Below are 20,115 nucleotides of genomic sequence, written 5' to 3'. Positions count from 1 at the left end.
AAAGAATAACAAAATAAAAAAATAAAAAAAACATGCAACAAGAAGATTGCAATAGCCATTAAACATTCACTTTTTTCAAGGATAACACATTTCAATAATAAGTACATTCTTGCTAATTAGCCTTAGTTAGATTTGTTTGTTCTTTCCTCTAAGAGCCTACATATTGTTTGAGATGTTCCAAGTTAAACAGTGGAAAAAAACACGTATTCCTTTATTCGTAACAAACTCCAGTAGACAACTGTCATTAAACGTAAGACATGTAACTGATCTCAAACCTCAGTGCCGCCTCCCTCCCTCAGCTGCAGAGCCACCCTTCATTTAAGCTTTGTAATTCTTTACGTTCCATCCTGCATAGCTTCAAAACAAGCATTCTTGTACAAGAAACAAAGTGCACTGGACAAAACTTTCAAACTATAATTAATACTTAATTATTATTGAGGTGTTTATTCTTTGTTTATAGTTGCACAGCATGACCTGGCCAAGGAAAATATTTTCTTGAGATTTTGTATTTGGGAGGTTTTGTTTCTTTTCTGTTGGGGTTGATGGGCTTTTTTCTTCGGGGGTGGGATGTGCGTCCACAAATACGACTTTAATCTTAGGGAAATTTCTGATGGCTTAGCCCAATAAAGCATGTGATCTGGTTTTATACATCCCAGCTATACTGTAAATTGTAATTATATCCTCATTTAACTGCTCAGACTTAAAGCTATCTTACTTCTAATCAGGGAAAACCACTACATCCTGTGAAATGATAACCCTTATTACTTGTAATGATACCCAACCTCTCCCTGCCCCCCTCACTTCAACAGTTCCCTGAAGTTGTCAGTTGTCACTTTGCAGAAGAGTAAATCTTGATTTGTTTCTCATGGCTTCAGAGAATTCACACAGACATGGCCAGGGGGAGGTTCATTAATACTGCCCCTATCTTGTTACTTGTATAAAGCCAGTAAGACCATGCACAGTAACAGTAACCTATCACATCTAGATAAGCTGCCGAGGACAGTGCTCCCCACCACCTTGTGGATTTTTCTGTGCTGGTGGCAACAGAACAGTATGCCTCACAAAACCCAAGGGACTTCTTTTCATGACAGTCCTTTGAAACAGCGAGATACTACATTATAATGTCTATTTCACCATTACTACATGAATGGCTTAGTGAAACTGAAGAGAATGAAATTATGCAACTGGACACCAGAGCCACATACTACATTCTAGCTGTGATCTTGCCTGTTTTGATTCATCTGCCAATTTTTCTAGCAGTTATTTTACTTTTTTCTGGACTTCTGGTAAACGTCTCAAATGGTATTAAAAGATTCTTTCTAGGTACCCACTCAACAATCAGCATTTTTCTTAAAATACCAGGTGAATGTTAACTAGCTGTGATGACTTTTTGACAACCATCAGAAAGTGTACTCATTTACTAAACTTATTTTCAGGTTTGGGGTTGGTTTTTTTTTTTGAACAAATGAGAATGAGCTACTTAAAAATGGCAAATTCATTCCACAAGACAGTATTTTTTCAGCCAAGCTGTGACTGAATTTAAGTGTGAAGTTGGCTTCGTCAGGTGTACTTTCATTAAAACCATTAAACTTTTATTAAACACACTGAAGTCCTTATTAACAGCATGCTATGTCAGCATTCTCACGATCCTGCCAAAGGGACTGTAAGCATTAATGCTAGAAAAACCTATAAACACTCTTCTATTTGCCTCTTGAAAGCTTTTCTCCCTCTCACTCAATCCTGTGAGATTAAGTATTCTAAAATATAGATATTTTTTCAACAGCAAGAAGCTATTACTTCTAAAATACCTCACTCTGAATTTACAAATAAAGATCATGCAAGTACTTGCTTTCTAGACATGGTACACATTTGCCATCTACAGGTAAAACGTAAATACCAGATCACCATCTCTAGCAACACAAGAAAAAAATCTGCATTGCTACCCTCTATAACATCTGATACCTAATTCTGGAGCTGCCAATAATTTTAATTCCTATTGTTACTGCCTTTTACTTCTATTGTAACTTGCCAAATAGCAAGGCTATGCAGAAAAGGTTTAACATTTTTTAATTTTTACACTATACGGAAACTACTAACAAGGCTTTTGCATGATTGCTTGGATGTTACTTTGCTTTTGTTCGCCACTATGGGACCCAACATTTTAAAGTCTTTTTCTTTTGAACTACATCTGCAGTTTTAAATTAAGGAAGTTAAATATTTATAGAAGAATGTATTCTGTGCACAGTTAACATCATCCAGGTGGGAAAGAGAAATTCCATTCAATATGAATTTGCTTCCAAACTCTTCATGCTTTTATGAACTTTAACTGATAGATTTCAAATTAACATGAAATAAAAATCTTTTAAAAAGCCATCAAAAATCCCGAGCCAACTAAAAGAATGCTTCTGCTTAACAGAAAAAAACCCAAACAACCAAAAATACTAAACACACTATGCACAGAAAAACTAACTCCTTTTTTACCTGCTCCCAATCTGCAGGATGGTGTTATGTATCACGTGAAGAAAAAAAGTAAATAGGGTGGAACTTGTCTCATTAAAAGATAAGCTCTAGAAACGAGACAAAACAAAACATTTGTACTTTAGAAATGTGCTGAAACTAAAAATACAGTATAAAATTAATACATACACAGAAACCTTTATGAGAAGACTGAAGTAGTTCAAACCCCTAAGGTAAGGGGAGAAAAAGTCCCACAGACCACAACACTAAAACCAAGATGTGAATATACGCACTAAGCTGCTCACATCCACAAGTGAACGGTGCAGTGTTGGGGTTTTTTTTTGCTTTAGCAGAAAGGTGGTTTTTATTGGTCTTAGATGGGAAAATTGTCAAATATGACACCAAAACCCACTTTTTTAGCTGTTGTGTACTGTATTTTATTGTTACGATGTATGAGACCATACTCCCTTGGCCACTTTCTGCCCTGTAGGACAATTTCTGTAACTGGCATGTACTTCACAATTCCCCAAGTTTAGATATACTCACTTGCCAGCTCTGCTGCAAAACACACTCTCTGCCACAGATTACCAATGATTCCATGCATGACTGTCCACTCATTATTTATGAAGCTTTTTGTGTTAAAAAATGTGCAATAAAGAAAATAATTTAGAGCAGTTTAAATCCCTTTAACAATGACTTAATGAGAACTAAAGCAAAATTACTTCCTATTTGAATAGATTAAGACATCAGACAAATGCACACAGCTTTTGATAAAGCCACATAAGAACATGGTTATTTGTATTGAAAAAGCTAACGTGATGCACCTGTGGTACTGACACTTAGGCTGACATGGTACTTCTCTCAGGATACTTTATTTAAAAAGACACAAACAAATTGTTTTCAAATGTAAAATTTAAATAGAATGCTGCTGTTCATGCAATATCTAGCATAGTTATCTGAATCAGATGTCTGCTGTAAAAAAGAACAAAATAAAACCTACATACACATTATTACGAGATCCAGCTAGTTTTCATTTTCATCCATGTACTCATTAAGGTCTCTGCACTTTGTAGGATCCTGGCATTGTGCACCACCCCATACTGTATGTTCTACTCTTATGTCCATAGATATACAAGATCATTTTACTTATGTTACAAACATAAATTACCCTATGTCAAAATTTTCCACTGGCAAGTTTACGCAAAAAGAAATTTTTGCAGAGGAAGTAGCCTGCAAGAATATACTTGCCTGTTCATCTGATGCTTGGGAATCTTTTAGGTTGTTATCATGGAACACCATGATGTCGCCAAGCAATAAGATGTATTTAGAAAGTGGTTGAGGATATCACCTACTTCTATGCCTTTCTCTGTCATGCTCCTTGCACAGAAAGAAGTCTTGAGAACATACATTTGGAATTAGTACAGTTCTTCGCAGCACAAAAATTAAAACAGAAGAACCCTTGCTTCTTTTAACAAAATCAGCTGCAGCAGATTTAAAATACCTATTATTTTCAGCCACACTTTTATTCACTGAAAGCAAGAAATCTCTTTAAACAAAAAATACAAGAGTTGATCTTGTTTTGTGCTGCATTTTAACTCCTCTAAATAAAGAAGAATTCATTTTTATCAGCCTTGGCAGGTAATAATTAAAATAAGCTTTTTTATAAAAAAAACACCCCAAAATATTTTTTCTATTCTGTGCATTCAAGATGCCACATCTATTTCCTTAGCTACTTAGCTTAGAATACATTTTGCTCATTCTTACTTCTGTACATTTTGGAGATAGTAAATGTTGAAGTCCTTCTTTAACAGACAGTTTCTCACTTGAGAACCGTTGTAGCAAACAATGGAATTAGGAAAGGAAAAAGAAAACACTGGTTAAAATGAAAGTTTGAGACAACAAGAAGAAAATCTGGGAGAAGTCTAGAAGGACATTTTGTCAGATTTCTTGCCTGGTACACTCCTTCCACTGAACACAGAGCCTGTTATAAACATGAAAAGAAGAGATGACAGAAATCCTTCCACAGAAGGTGCTGGATAACTAGAAGAGAGGTGGTGTCACCACATTATATGTACATTCAATTGAAAATCCCAATCTTCCTCCAATTCTTCTGTAGTTTTCTTTTTCAGTTCAAAAGAAACCCCCCAATATTTACCTGTTCAACTATTATTGCATTTTGCAATGAGGCATTCTCCTGAAGGTGGGACACAAACTGCTTCATGTTTGGCATAAAATCCTTGAAAGTAGAAACCTGCATATTGAATGTAAAGAAGTAAGTGACAAAAGCAATAGAAAATTCTTTACCAGACTCTTATTCAGTGAAGGTCAGAGGGCCAGCCTTATTGCATTATTTTATCCCACAGTTCTGCTACTGCTAAAATGAAGTATCTTCCTCACATATCTCCATTTCTACAACATATTTATCTTTATTCTTACTAAGATTGAGTAGAAAGTGTAAAAGCAAGCTTTGCTACCTCTGGAAAATATCCACCACTATTAAAAAAGGTTTATGAAGCAATTGCCTAATTCAAATTGTGACTAAAAAATTCTATAAACTATTCTTTGGACTGAAACGTATCTACAGCAACAAACAGAAGAAATTAGCAAGTCATACATGTCTCTTATAGAACTTCTTGGATTTTCCACGTTGTTTAACCATAACCATGGCATAGCGCCGTATACAGTAGACAGTTTTTTTTTCAGGGTTTAAGATCCGTGAAACCACTTCCACAAGTTTATTGTGAGGAATGCTATCATAAGCCCTGGACACATCGGCCTGAAATAAAACAAATACCTTCTGTTAGTTATTCATCAGTATCACTGTAAACACCATGGCAGTATGAAAAAAGTACTGTTGTAGTATGTAAACAAGGCTGAAAGATAAATCACATAGGAGTGAAATTATTGCATCATTCTGTCCAAATTTGTGACAAAACAAACTCATTGCTTATCTGCAAAATCTTTCCTCACTCATCAATGTGTATTCCCTTACAAAGGATAACCAAACCATCAGTTTTAGCACAATTCCTATTATTAAAGGAAGATGATACCATATGCAAACTCAAATTAACACTGAACCTTCAATTGTTTAACTGGTTTATTGCTAATATTTTTATGTTTACATATTTTAAGAAACCTTCCTCTCCATATGATCATGGAAGTGACATCTTAGGCTTTTGGAAAGTTCTTTTCCTAAACCTTATATTGCAATCTTACTTCTGCTTTCACTTGTCATAGTTAAAATTGAAAACCTCCTGAAGAAGCAACAGTCTTAGAACTATGTCAATGACATGATTCTTTGGCTTGAAAGATAATGAGACAATCATTAAAAGTAATTCAAGCCAAAGAATCATGTCATTGGACATAGTTCTCCTAAGATTGCACGGGAGAAGAATCCCACTATAATATATAATTTTATATATATATAAATCCATGTAATTTACATACATCTGTATAAATCACCCCGATTCAAACCTACGAATTCAGCTCAAACACAAAATGTTGCCAGCTAGACACAGCTGAAAAAACAAGTGTGTTAAAATACTCCTTCAAATAGTGGGATATGACAAGTGCTCACGTTTTTCAAGTGGCAGAAGAACCTTGCTGGAGACAAGAGAGCTCTAGTGTTCATTTTCAACAGAAACTAACGATACTTAGGTAGAAGACACCTATTTTTAAAAAGATGCTGACTTTATCCAAATCAAGTTTTTCTTGTTTTTCCTTTGGGAAGATGGCCCTTAAAAAGCACATCTGAGTTTATATCTTTGTCTGATTTTTATACCTAAGTAAATATAACTGCAAAAATCCAGTGCATGTGCAGAAGCAAGAGCTACTACGTGACAGGAAGATGGACGAAAAATATCCAAGTAAAGGAAGCACTAACCACAGGGACATCCCCCCTCAAAAAAACCAAGCAACTCCCCATCCCAAAAAAACAACCAGAGTCTGTGCTAGGGGTGCACCAAAGTTTATTTTGAAAAAAATAATTATGCAGTCAGATCACAGCTATAAAAGTATCCGCACAAGCTGACTTTGACAATTTAGTTTTGAGTATGTAATTAAAAAGACATACCTTTACATAGTAGAAATGAGGAATTTCACCATCTGATTCAAGAACCTTTGTAACAAACTTTTTCCATGTCCTGTAGATATCATTCCTCCCGAACACTGAAGAACCAATAAAACTGGTGTTTATGGTCCGTTCATAATCTAACACACTAAACAGATTTTTGAGTCGAGCGTTGTAGTGATGCATCTAAACAGACCAAAGATGTTTAAATATATAAAGTTAAAGTATGCTGAAACATATTAAATTCTGTACAATACACAGGTTTCCCATTTAGATGAAATATGAGACTAAATTTACTTATTTTATTATTTTGGTCAACCGCAGTTTTCAGAAAGCCTGAATGCAGCTGCAGTAACCACTTGGAAGTGACAGAACAGCCTCAGAGTTTTTTTGGGTTTTTTTGGTTGGTTGGTTGGGTTTTTTTGCTGTACATTTAAATCCTATGGAAAATAGTTTTTTCTGTACTTTACTCTTGGAAATCAAGGTGTAATAATTAAGGAGATAAATATATGGACTCCAGCAAATACAACCACCACCAATTAGAAAGTAGCTTCTTAAAGTAATTTTTTATCTCTGCTGGAGATTATCATCTCAAGAACAACAAAAAAACCCCACATGCCCCAAGACCTTAGGCTAACTCCACCTGCACCATCAGTTGAGCCTCTGGAAGTACTTTATGCCAGTATGTTAGCAAAGATATGGGAACACTAAAGTACATCAGAGTGGCAGTAAAGTCGTGCAGGTTGATTAGCTCTGTAAACACCTTAAGGGAAAAAAAAAAATAAAAAAATATTGACAGACCTGGCAAGAAAAGAATACTGAAAGGGCAAGCCATAGTACTAAAGAAAACAAACTGCACACCTAGTATACTTATGAATCAGTTTAGAACTTCAAAGAAATCCTCCAAAATACATACACAAAGCATAAAAGGGTTCTTACTTTCAATGGTAGTTTTGTCATTCTGATATGGATACACTGAAACTGATTATGGAAGCGTTCCAATTCATCTGAAAACATTTATTTTTGCACTGAAAAAACCCCCAATTACAGGTTTCAGTGAAAAGCTGGCAAAACTAAAGCATATCAGAAATCTTTCTTGTACTACTGCCACGGCCTCCAAAACTTCACTGGTTTACATCAGCTATTATGTTCATTCATTGGCTGATCTTGTAAAATGCTTTTGACCAGTTTATAAAACAAAGATTTCTGAAAATTGAGACTGTTCCCTGAATCATTGCAGTGGCTATTTTCTGTCACAGGCCAAGTTCCTAAGTAAAAGAGTTGAAAGAGTAGAGATGTAGCTCAAAGGTAAAAAGAAGCAGCAAGATTAAGGTAATCATCATCAGAAATCTTTTATTCCTTCTTAATGAGGCAATCCCAGGATGGTTGCTTTTTCACAAAAAGCATACCTTCACCTCTTCACAAAGCTGATGGCCATATGGGTGTTATCAGGTGAATTAATAAAAGAAAATTGAGACTGGTTTCAAACCCAGTTTGAACTAGACCTGAGACACCTGGATTTGCAGTAGTCACAGTAGTTCATCATTTTCATGTTAGAAGGAATTCCCTCAGGCCTCTTAATTACCCACAACAGGTCTAATCCAGAGTTGCTATCATTTTGGCAAAACCTAAAGATCTGCAGGAATCTCTGCAGAATGCAGTAAAAGACATTAAGCTTTCAGACAAATGAGATCTTTTTAGAACCCTGCTACCTCCCAGTACTTTGAGCTATTAAAAATGGGAATTAAAAAAATATAATAAATTGGTTCAAACGAAAAAGGAAGAAGGATGTAAAGCAAATAGGTAAAACTTTTGAAACAAACCAAAATATACACTGATTTGAGGATAAATTCACAGAACAGGACTCATTCCATCATGTATTTTGAAGCAAAGTTTGAGAGTTGCCTAACAATCAGAAGCTGGCTTGCTGGCTATTTGGGAGATTATCTCTGCCAATTCATCTGGCTACACGCCAGCATTGACTACAGAAGCTGGCTAAGACTACACCTACAATTCCAAACCAGCTTCCAAATTCCAAAATCTGGAATATTGTCACACAGAAAGAACTGGAAGAGCATTTTCCTTTTTAAATGCTAGGAGGAAAGCTGAGAGCAGTCACAAGCCAAGCTGGCTTCCACTAGGTTGGAAGCATTAAAGCCATAAATTGTTTTGCATTAGACGCTTTTCTCTGTCTCAGTCTACTATCCGAGAAGAGAGCTAACACTACTACCACCTTCTCTTTCATGGATTTATGAAAATCATTAGCTACACTTTGTGATTAGTTTAGACAGATGAGGTCCATCTAAAAGCTGACAACTTTAGCATCTTCAGTTATCTGTCAGCACTCTCCAACAGGAGTCTATCACCCCCACTTTTCAGTAGATACAGATGTTCCCTCTCAGCGCCAAGGCAGCCAGGTTAGCACAAATCACTTGACCAGCTACCATGGTCAACTTCGAAACTTCATCTTCTTCAGTATATTTGTCTCATCCTTTATGCCAGATGTGTTACAGGAACAATAGCACCTTTAAAGTACTGCAGCTATTTCCAAATTAACTGTGTGCATACTCTCATATCTGACAGTCTGATCGTCACAGAAAGACAACGAGGAAATAACACTCAGAACATCTTTTAGTTGACATCCTGTAAATCTGGTCTGGGATCACATACTGAACACTAAGCACTAAGAAGCTGTTGATTTCTCATACATTTGGGGAACACTTTAATCTTGTGCACTAAATGGGACTCAGCTTTAAGGAAAAACAATTAATACAATCTTAAAACATGGTGAAACTGAGTTCCCACCATTTCTTGTGGTTAGCTGGCCTGTTAGATTGTCCTGTGCAATGTGTGTTCTGTCTCTATTCCCACACTGCAGCAATTCCCAGCTTCCTTCCTAAACCCCTGCTGTGCTTGATCCAGCTTCCTTGCCCTTCTTAGACCTTCTTGTGTAACACAGCCAATTCATCACCATTCAGCCCCCTGGGCTGACCTGGCACCACAGCCAACTAACCGATCAACATGCATAATCATTATTCAGGTAAATCCCAACAGGCTGGATTCATCCTCCCTCACCCTCTGGTGCGCCAAACAAATACAACATGTTAGTTCAGAATACTGAGTATCTTTAAGATTTCCATCCTTCTGCTCCCATAGGTGGTCAATACCTACAACCAGACACAGTCTGCAAGCCTGAGGGAAAGGCATGGAAAAAGAAGAGAAAGAAAACATGACTACCTGACGGGCCGTGCCATTCTGTTAAGACTCATTCCCTTAAGACAGGCTTGAAAACAGAAGTATGTGATTCTGGAACTGGAAGCTAATAGTAACTAAGCACTAGGAAGGGAGAAGGCAAGTTGCAACAGGCAGATCCACTCAGTCATTCTGATATGAGTGTTCCAGTTTACCATGTTAAAACTAGTTTTATATAACATCAAAAACCCCTCACTCACTCTATTAGCCGTCTACATCAAACCCACATAAAACAGTAAGAAAATAAAAACCTTTTTTTCTCTGCTTTCCTTGCTCAAGGCTCGTGATTCAACAACACCACTCACTTTTACTACAGGTCTTAACCCATTCATTTTGGGAATGAACCGGAGCTTTGATGCCACAGGAATGTATTTTTTTTGACAGACAGCTTCAATCTCCTCTGAAGATAAAGCACGTAGACGTACTTTGGCAAAATGGTTTCTAAAATACAAATACACATTTAGTGTAAGTAATAGGAAAGGCACTAAATTAAAACATTTAATCTCTTTATGATAACTGAAACCAAATATATATTCCAACAAAAAATCTGAATTTCAGAATAATTTCATGGTATCTTAACAACAACGCAATACAATAAGTGTATACATTTCTGCTTGATGCAAATTAAGATAACAAAAAAAAAATCTTAACTAACACAAACAAAAATTTAAGCACAGGTTAGCCAAGTACATTTGAACTTTATGACATATTTTTTTATGCCAGACAACAGGAAGTTGGATATTTTTCATGGTATCAGAAGCTTGAAAGTTGAATAGAACCTTCTGTAAACGACGTTAAGAAGGACCCTGGGAAGGACTTGCACACTGTAGTGGGCTGCTCTACTGCCAGCATTTAGGGGACCTACCACTTACTAAAAGTTATAGTGAACTGAGACACTAGGATACATATACAACATAGGGTCATTACGCTATCTAGTAACACAATTCAAAAGAACTGATCCGATGAGCAGGTGTCAGCTAAAGTGAGCAGCAGAAAATAACGAAGAACAGAAGGCTCCGAAGTCATGGGTTCTGAGCTCTGTAAGTTCACCTTACCAGGAAACGTGTTTCCACCTCAGACCTCCCCTCAGGATTTACAGTTCATTGTAACTTAGTCCAGATCTATACTTTCCCATGCCATGAGGCAGGAAAAAGGGATAGAGAAAAAGCCCTTAAGATGTATTAAGTGCCCTCCCTGCAACACAAAAGACCTGGATCAAGCTCCTGCGCTGCCTGTATTGCTCCCAAGGACAAAATGTGCCATTCCAAAAAGACTTACAACCTGGTGATTAGGATACTCCCCTGGGAAGCGAAGATTCAAATCCCCACAACAGAACGGACACAAATCTAAACTTGCATGCAAAATTTTTCACATCCTACACAAACCAACAGGCTGGTTTAGCAAAAGGAGGCCACACTATCACAAAAGGCAGTGGATGGATGGTGGAAACCTGGTAAGCATTCTCTAGGAGACACATGGGAAACCAAGCACGCAGGTAAGAGAGGCACACAAATACTTCTCTCCTGTATGCCAACACAACTCACACACAAGCTAATGATCCAGCCGCTTGGGGCTGTCGGGGTCCGAGTGACAGAGTGGATAATGCACAGAAGGTATAGAGGCATTTAGGGCCAGCAAGTTGAGCTACTACTGAATGTTTTAAGGATTTGTATTCAAACTTTGAAATTAAATTCCTGGCACAGATGTTGCCCAAAGCAAAGCAGAAAGGCCAGGAGATCACTCTTCCACAGCCACAGATCACCATTATTTATTATGACTTAAAATCTTTACTGAACCTATAAAACTTCATCAAGTACTATAGTATTAGGTAGATCACCAAGACAAAACACAGAACTCCAGTTCAACAGAAACTGAATTATTGTATCACCATCCCTTTACAGTTCATATTTAAGGCTGGAGGAAAAAGAAAAATCTCAACCACTGTAAAAAAAAAAAACAAAAAACACTTCCTTTGAAAGTGAAGACAAAGGCCAATCACTGGCAAATCTTCATCATTACTACCTCTGGCAGCTGTAGAATTGGATGTCATTTTGCCTGCAGCAACACTCATAGTTTATTTCATCGCTAACGGTTTTGAATATGCACTGATCTGGGGGCCACTGAACCATTCTGCTGTCCTTTGCACACTCACAACACTGTTAAGCACTGAACTTTGAGGAAGCTGAGTGGATGGTCCTGCTGTCTTTTGACATCTCACCATAAACTGACGGCGGGGATTCAGAACTTCTGCAGCATTTTCAACCCTCAGCAGCCACTCTGCCTGTCAAGGGCAGGGAGGGCACAGTCCTTAGGAAAACCAGTGCTGTCATCACAACATAGGGTGCATTATTTTTAAAACATAACTGCATTCTGCAGGCCATGGAACTGGAAGCAACCATACCATGAAATACTGAATTTATCTTTGTAAGTACTATTTTAATAAGTTTGTATAGCTTCAAAAATTAATAAAGTTGTCTGTGTGCAATGACCAGCATACTCTCACCTCCACCCATACAGCAAGACAAACACACAGATTCCGGTCCCCTCTCAGAACCGTGGTCTGTACCCCAGAGCATGATTCTGCACAGGAAGATCTACTCATGTGGACAGTCCTTCAGGATGAGGATTTACTCCCTAATGACAACACAGTGCAAAGGCAAGCTCATGAGTAAAGTCCAGGCCAACTCAGTCTGGCCTGTTACATCCATTCTCTTTCTCCCAAAGGAGGATGCAGAAGAACTGAAAAGGCACCAGTGGCTATGCTTGGCTGTGAACACCCTCCTGTGAGCCAGCTCAGAGCAATCACCACAAGCAGCTCCAGCTGAGAAGAACCAGGACAACCATAGAACAGCCATTAGGGCAACAACAGAGGCCACCAGATACTGTTCCTCCAGGAAAGACAGAAGCAGCTCAACAGCCGCTGGCACTGATTCACCAATAGTGCCTGAAAACGCTGGCTGGTTGAGAGAGTATGATGCCTGGAGAGCCTGAGAACAGCTGAGGCAGCCCTAAACAGCTATTTCCCAGTATCTCTAAACCCCGGTCTCTCTCCCCGCATGTGAAGTAGGCAGCTTGCTACCTGTACGAGTGCAGTAAACTGATTTAGTAGGAGCCTTCACGTTACACTGCACACTCAAAAAAGCAGTGTGGAAGTCCTAGCCTTGTGAGTAAAGCTTAAGTGCAGCTGCTGGGATCAGGCTAAAAATCCACACAGCTATATATATCCTGTAGCAAACAGCAAACACTTGCCCTTGGCAAGCACTCAACATCACGTCCTTGGGATGCTTCCCCAGCTTCCAGTGATCTGTAGTTCACAGGGGCTTCCCAAGCCAAAAGGTGAGAAGGGACTCATGGACAGCGGGGAAAAAGGTGGAGAGGAAATCAGAAGAAATGAGATCAGCCAAAGTTAGGGTCTTTTGAGTTCAGAGCACCTTGTCCTTACACATTGGGTTTTTCCAAGAAACTGGCAATAGAGACAAAAGGGCTAAAACCAGAAACATTTGTTTTCTTTTAATCACATACCCCACTAAAAACAGCATTTTATCTAATATGTAGAAGTGCATTGTATCTAATATGTAGAAGTTAGTACTTCATGATACTTTATGCCAAAAAGTAGCCTTTAAAGTAGATTAAAATTACATAAAACACTAATTGCAACACTAACCTGTTAGTGTGAAGACAAACAGAACATGTGGAACTGCAAATTATACTCGACTACTACTGTTTAAATTGCATATTGTGCGCTACAACTGCAAACAAGATTGAGGCCCCATTAAGTGCTAACACATCTGCAGAAAAGCTGCACTGGAGATAGCAAAGCTAGCATCAGGGAGTGGGGGGGGGGGGAATGAAAAAAATAACACATATAACATTGTAGACCACCAGATCACTGTGAAAGCCAAAGGTTTACCATATAAAACAGCCGTTAAAACACAAGACATCAAGTATGTTCATTTTGTACACCAATTTAAAATGAAAACCCGAAAGACGTGAACTATGGAGTTGTGTGCACTATACTGCTCATTGAAATCACCTTCAGATCTTTCCTATTTTCTCACTTAATTGCTTAAAATTTGACCTTAAATAATGCCCTAACTTAAAACATGCATGCATTTTTAAGACCAAAAAGTAGCAGAATTCCACAGCCACACTAGAAAAGAAGCCACAGCTTTTAAAACCCTCAACCTCCAAAATAACACAAAATCAGAAGGCTACTGTCTGAATTTAGGAATAGAGTATTACAGCATTTCAGCAGAGGTTTGGTTTTAGTTTTTTGTTGTTTTTTTTGGTTTTTTTAATAATTAAAACAGTTGAAGCAAATTCAGTATTAGTAAAATTAACTTTCCCAAGGTTACTTTTGGATTCTGTCACTATGCTTTACTCGTTGTTAAAAGATGTAAAAAATTGACTTATCAAAACAAGATCCTCTTCATAATGGATTTTATTATTGCAGAAGTTTCTCTTCCCTACCAAAGAATTCCAAATTTGAATCAGTTTTCTCACATAAAATATTTCTGAATTTACATGCTGTGCATACTACAATCACAGGCTGAATTTTCTTTTGGGAAATTAAGCTAAAGGAGGATAAATGGGCATTAACAAATGAAAGCAGAATTACAACTTCACACTACAAAACATGAGATTTCCACAAATTTCATTAATATTTGATTATTTTTCTAACATTACCTAATTCCAATGTTCTGTAACTTGGCCCAGATAAACTTTCGGTAGTAGAAAAGCATGTTTTTCTGGAACATGGTCTCGGTGATATAGAAAAATGATCTGAGCAACTCAAGAACATAGGTATTCATCAGCCAGTATAGGAATTTAGCCAAAATTTCTTCACGGAAACAATGTTCATAGGCAGCAACAAAATGATCACCTTCAATAAACAATTCAAAGGTAGTTATAGTAAGTATCAACTATTTGCATTAGTAAAGAAACAGAACATACAAACAAAAAAACCCACACATAACACACTTTTCTTAGCTTGAGGTTAATGGAAAGAAAAAAACCAAATACAAACAATTGCACAGATGCCACTCCAAATATTCACTGGCATTAAGTAATGTGAATAATTCAAGCCTATAGTACAAACATAGAAACTAATTTGGAGTGACAAGCTGACATACAGGATACAAATACATGCCATTAGTAGCCCAAAAACTTTATTTTCTTCCCCCTCCATGTTGACTGTGCAAGATCTTTAATGCACAATGGCAAGATTATCGTGAAGGGAAAAATAAAATGGAAATAAGCCTACTACAATATAAAACTTTAAGTAAAAAAAAAAAAGCAAAAGAATGAAAATACTTAGGAATACTGTAAAAGCAGCAGAATTAAACTGGGCTGACTTAGGGATCAGAATGATATTCAGGTTTCCCAATTACATAAAAATTAATTTCAGGGTTCGGCCTTATTTCAGATAACCTACATAAAACTTATTGCCTCAGTCAAAATAATAAAAAAAAATAAATCACCCTAAGTCCATCAGCACTTAATAATATTTAGAATGCACAAAAATAATGAATCCAGAACATTCCTAGCTACTGTTAAATCTAAGGCCACACAGATTTGTAGTGATGTCTAAATATGGGTGAGTAGGGGATAAAACCCTGTGCTACAATACTGAACATTTGCCAACTTCCAATAATACTTTTTCTAATGAAATCTGAGTAGAATTTCGCAAAATACAACAGGACTGTTTAAAGAAATTATACAGAAATATTAGTTTAGCTGCATAGCACAAATCATTATTATGGCACAAACGTGTTAAAAACAGCTTAATTTTGACACAGCAGAGCTGAGGCTTAAAAGTGAAAGTTAGAAAATTAAAGTAAGTTTCCAATTCTCTACCCTGTTTGGGTTTTGTGCACTTCAGGGCAGAGACATGTATTTTCATGACCTAAGAAAAGATTACCGTAAAACAGTGTTCACTTCAACAGAAGCCAGGTAACACCAAAGAAAAAAAACCCAATGATTGTTATAAAATTCTCTAACTGAAGAGTTGCAGTATGCAGTTGTAATACATTAAATCAGGATGTTACTTAACTGTTGGGAGGGAGGTCATTTGTTTTCTAAGTCCTTGACAAACAGATTAAGTGATGGCTACAATTCAGGGAACTGATGAGAAACCACTACTATTTTTGGAGAAAAAAACCCACACCTACAGTGCAGCAAAGCAATTAAATGTGTGTTTATAAACTTCAAGCGCATAAGAGTAGTTTCAGGAAAATTAACATCAAGCCCATGTGTTGCTTTTCCTGGGATAAGGCCACAGAATAAGAGGGTACTACATTTTTTTAAGATAAGATATTCCAAATGACTATGAACCAAACATATTTTAAAATAAAAACCTTTTAAAATATTTAAGTCCTCACCATTTTGAAAAGCATGGGTTTTGAGCCATATTTTCTGAATAAAGAATCAATATATTTGCTAAAATTAAGTTTCTTATGCAAGTGTAACCTCTCCTATTTTTTACATCAGTTCTCAAACATCAGACTTTTATTTTCCTCCTACACTACAAAGAACCTGTAGTAAGTTCAGAACCTTATCGCACCTTTTAAAAAGGCACACCATTTTCAGCTGACATTACTGTAGGAGCCAAGTACATTACCAGGTAAGAATACATACTGCAAACATATCAGCTAAGGAAGTGCAATCCAGATTGTATAGATGGGAGAATGGAAGCACAGAAAAATGACAATATGCACTAGATCCTACAGCAATCAATGCCAAAACCACAGCTTCAGCCAAGATTTAAGTCCTAGGAAGGACTTCTGCAAGGAAGCAAGATTTACCTATCATCTGAAAGAAGACTAAACAGAAGGGATTCATATAGAATTTGGAGCAATCAGTTGGTGCCCTCACAACAGTTTCTTTCCACCAGAGACCACGCAGTCAGGTGACCTCTGCACCACCAACCACCAAGCTTGAAGCAGTGCTCAATACGGGTGTCTTAGTCTTGTTCCTAGAGAAGAGCTCTAGAAAGGTGACAGATGGTGGGCAAACCCCATATAGCGTGGGTCCTGTACCCACAGTGTTGATTGGGGCTGGGAGGACACGCTGTGGGATGATGAAGGTTCACTCCCACAGCAGAGGAACAGATGCCACCACAAGTGTCTCGACTCGTCTTTTAGTTCTCTCTGAAGGCTTACAGAAACCAACAGGCTGCATTTGTTCCTTACATGCTTTGGTCATACTTTAACAAATTTTCAGAGTTACTACAGTTTGAAGGGCAGGGGTAGAAGGGAAAGAATTTTGTTGAAAGGCCCAGCGTCTGAATTAATTTTTATGAAAATGTCATCCTATTAAACACAAAAATTAATGTGATGCAAACTTAAGTTCTGGAAGGACGGCAGGCTTAAGTGTTCTTCCACTATCAATTACAAACACTGCCAGGTTTGTGCTCTCAGCTATGCTTATTACTAATGAAACAACTCTCAATCCAGATTCAACACCCTCCCCTTCCCACATCTGACACCCCCACCACTTAATTCCTTAATTTAAGAAGTACCTTTGACTAGACGAAGCCACATGCAGTCATTGACTCTCATCTTCCACATCAACTGCTGCAACGAAAGCTTAACAAACTTCCCCATGGAAATGAACACTTTCACATTTTTTAAGAACCGGCACTTGTTATGGTTTGAACCCCAAAGCTCCTCGGGAACAACCCGCTCCAGGCACTCCCTCACAAACATGTACACCTGCCAGTGGCTGCTGTGCTGCCTGAGGAGCTTCCCAAGAGCTGAATCACACACCTCTCCCGAGTTTTGCTCCTCACTCTGCGACCCCTCACGCACAGATTTTGCAAGAGGAGCGCTTAAGTTGTCTGGCACATCATCGTGACCAGATTCAGATCTGCTGCTTGTCACAGACTTAGTAGGCTCTTTCCCAAACTGTTTTGACTGCTCATGAACCTCTGCTTCCCCAGACAAGGCTGCCTGACAAGTCAGCTCAGTTTTTGTCACACTGGTTTCAGATATCCGAACAGGGCAATTTTTTTTCAAGAGAACTAAGTAAGGGCACCTTCCATGGTTCTTTAACAGTTTCTGAAATATATGTCTCATTTGCCAGTAGCGTTTGGGCAACCTCTTCTTTCTCCAGTTGTGATGCGGCAGGCTTTGGTTGTGCTTTTGCCCCAAGACATTTCGGCTTAAGAATATAGTTTCTATAAGCCGTCTTCCACCTGCCTTACAGCCCCGCAAGCAATTCAATAAAAATGATCTAGGAAAACGTTCTTGGAAACTTCTGCGAGAATACAGAAGAAACTTCCTGTCAATGTCTACTGCAGAACGCAAAAACGTATTTGGTAACTTCTTTGCCAAATGAGCTAGGGGACTTTCCTGCCTTCCCCATTTTGAAGAAACACCCTCCATGGGTTTGACTTGTGCAGAATCCAACTGAGACTCACAAATACGCATCTCTACTCCTTTCCTATGGGATTCTGCTTGCATTTCAATGCTAGACTTTAAAGGTCTGTTACTCTGAACTCCTCGCAGAAAAGAGTTTTCACCTGCCACAAAGTTCTTCCCATCACAAGATGTGCGAGCTAAAGAAGGACCAGACATATTACTGTTACTTCTTTGAGAAATGTGCTTTTTTTTAATAAGACTTACAGAATGTGATGTGACATATCCAGTTCCATATCTCTTGGAACTACCTTGGTTTACATCAGGAGTGATATTACAAGCCTTTCCGTCTCTCACTTTCTCCTGTACTTTTGCTCTCTTAGCTGAAATTTCAAGTTGTTCTCTATCAAGCTTCCTTTTTAAAGATGGTGTTGTGGCTGACAAATGTAAACCAGAGTTACTCTGTTTTTCCAGACCTTCAGTAACCACTCCGATCTGTTTGCTTGCAGTTTTTGCAGAACACTGGTAACTGGACATTAAGCTTTGTACCTTGTTATTTTTTTTATTTCCCATGCTGGAGACATTAGCTTCAAGTCTTTGTCTGCATTTCCACCAATGCAACCTTGATAGATACTGTCTATGAAACATAAGCCTTTTTTGCATATAGTCAAGCAAGCCACTACGTTTATGCTTTGAAAACCTTTGTTTAACAAACACTGTGGGTGTGTCTACATTATGCGAAATAAGTTCATAAACTGGTTGCCCACAAACTTGGTAACAATTACTAGGGGGAACCAGCATAAAGATTGCGCAGTGTTCTAATAAATACATCATCACATCATCCCCTATCCTGCTCAGCAGTGTTTCCCAGAGGCTGCTGATACGAATAGTTTCTGTTGTAGTATTGGGTAGGTAGCTGTATATACTTGAAGATGGAATTATTTGGAATTCAGAACAATTTTCATCCAGTAAGGAGTATCCATATGCCAGGACATTCTTCTTTCTTTTGTCACACAGTCTCTGAACAATTCTTGTGATGACTTCACTCTGACTAGATAACTGAAGAAAGAAAGAAAGGAAGAGAATTAACTTTTATCACCAACTCTTCCATAAACCACAGTATACACTTTAAACAGACATGCAAGGCACACAGTCCTAGACACCGGCTTTCAAAGCAATATTAATGATTCACAAGTTCCATACCCAAAAAGAGAGCTTTTCACGTGCACCGCAAGACATTTACGTGCAGCAACACGGGCCTACGACGTTAAGGAAGTCTTTTGAGCGTCTGCCCTTTTGATCCCAGTTCTTATGCCCAGGAACACCCCACGCTGCTCCCCTCTGCTCCCGGAGCACCCCGGGCGCCCAACACCTCCAGGTCACTGCCCGCACAGATGTGGTCCTACAGGCGTGACCAGGCAGGCCCCAGCTTCCAGGGAACCAACAGGTTTCTTGAGGCCTCCATTTCCTTTTACACACGGTTCAACTGAACGCCTCGGCTCACGGTTCTAAAACCCGCTCAACAAGCTTGCAAAGTTTGCTTCCTACCACATCACAGCTTCGCTGACGCCGCGGCGGCTCAGAAAAGCGATCCTTCCTCTCGGAAGGGTTTCTCCTGCTTAAACAACGGCCTGCGAGCGGCTTTCCCCCCTCCCCTACCCTCTCCAGAGCGGGCAAGGGGCATTTTTGATTTCCAGCCGCTCCCCGGCCACGCCGGGTTTGCCGCCACCGCAGGGGGCACGCATGGCGCCCGGGGCAGGCGGACCTCCCGCCGAACCCACCGGCGCAGCAGCGCTCGGCTCCCCCGCGCCCCAGAAGGAGGGGGCGCGACCCCGCCGCTCCCCGCCGGCAAGGGCCGACCGCCGAGGGCCCGGCGGGGGCCGGCGAGGCCCGGCCGCGGCAGCCGCCACGAGGGGCGAAGGGCCGCCGCCCCCGCGCCCGCATGGAGGACAGGAAGCGCTGCCACCGGGCCGCCGGCCC

General features: G+C 39.0%; 1 protein-coding gene across 2 annotated transcripts in view; it reads right to left on the bottom strand.

Annotated features, from left to right (window-relative positions):
- Positions 1-20,115, bottom strand: part of TERT (telomerase reverse transcriptase) — a 34,205-nt gene that overhangs the window by 13,144 nt on the left and 946 nt on the right. The window contains exons 2-8 of one of the 2 annotated variants that reach the window (XM_055800149.1): positions 17,298-19,194; positions 14,465-14,660; positions 10,030-10,219; positions 6,530-6,712; positions 5,072-5,233; positions 4,613-4,708; positions 2,482-2,567 (exon numbers count right to left, since the gene is read on the bottom strand). In XM_055800149.1, the coding sequence (XP_055656124.1) occupies positions 2,482-2,567; positions 4,613-4,708; positions 5,072-5,233; positions 6,530-6,712; positions 10,030-10,219; positions 14,465-14,660; positions 17,298-19,194 (2,810 nt within the window). The remainder of the gene's footprint in view (positions 1-2,481; positions 2,568-4,612; positions 4,709-5,071; positions 5,234-6,529; positions 6,713-10,029; positions 10,220-14,464; positions 14,661-17,297; positions 19,195-20,115) is intronic. The other variant, XM_055800150.1, reaches the window with a different exon arrangement.

Source organism: Falco peregrinus, chromosome 3 (assembly GCF_023634155.1).
Source record: "Falco peregrinus isolate bFalPer1 chromosome 3, bFalPer1.pri, whole genome shotgun sequence".
Taxonomy (NCBI): Eukaryota; Metazoa; Chordata; class Aves; order Falconiformes; family Falconidae; genus Falco; species Falco peregrinus.
Note: the sequence above shows the minus strand (reverse complement) of the source record. Positions and strands in the feature narration are given on the sequence as shown.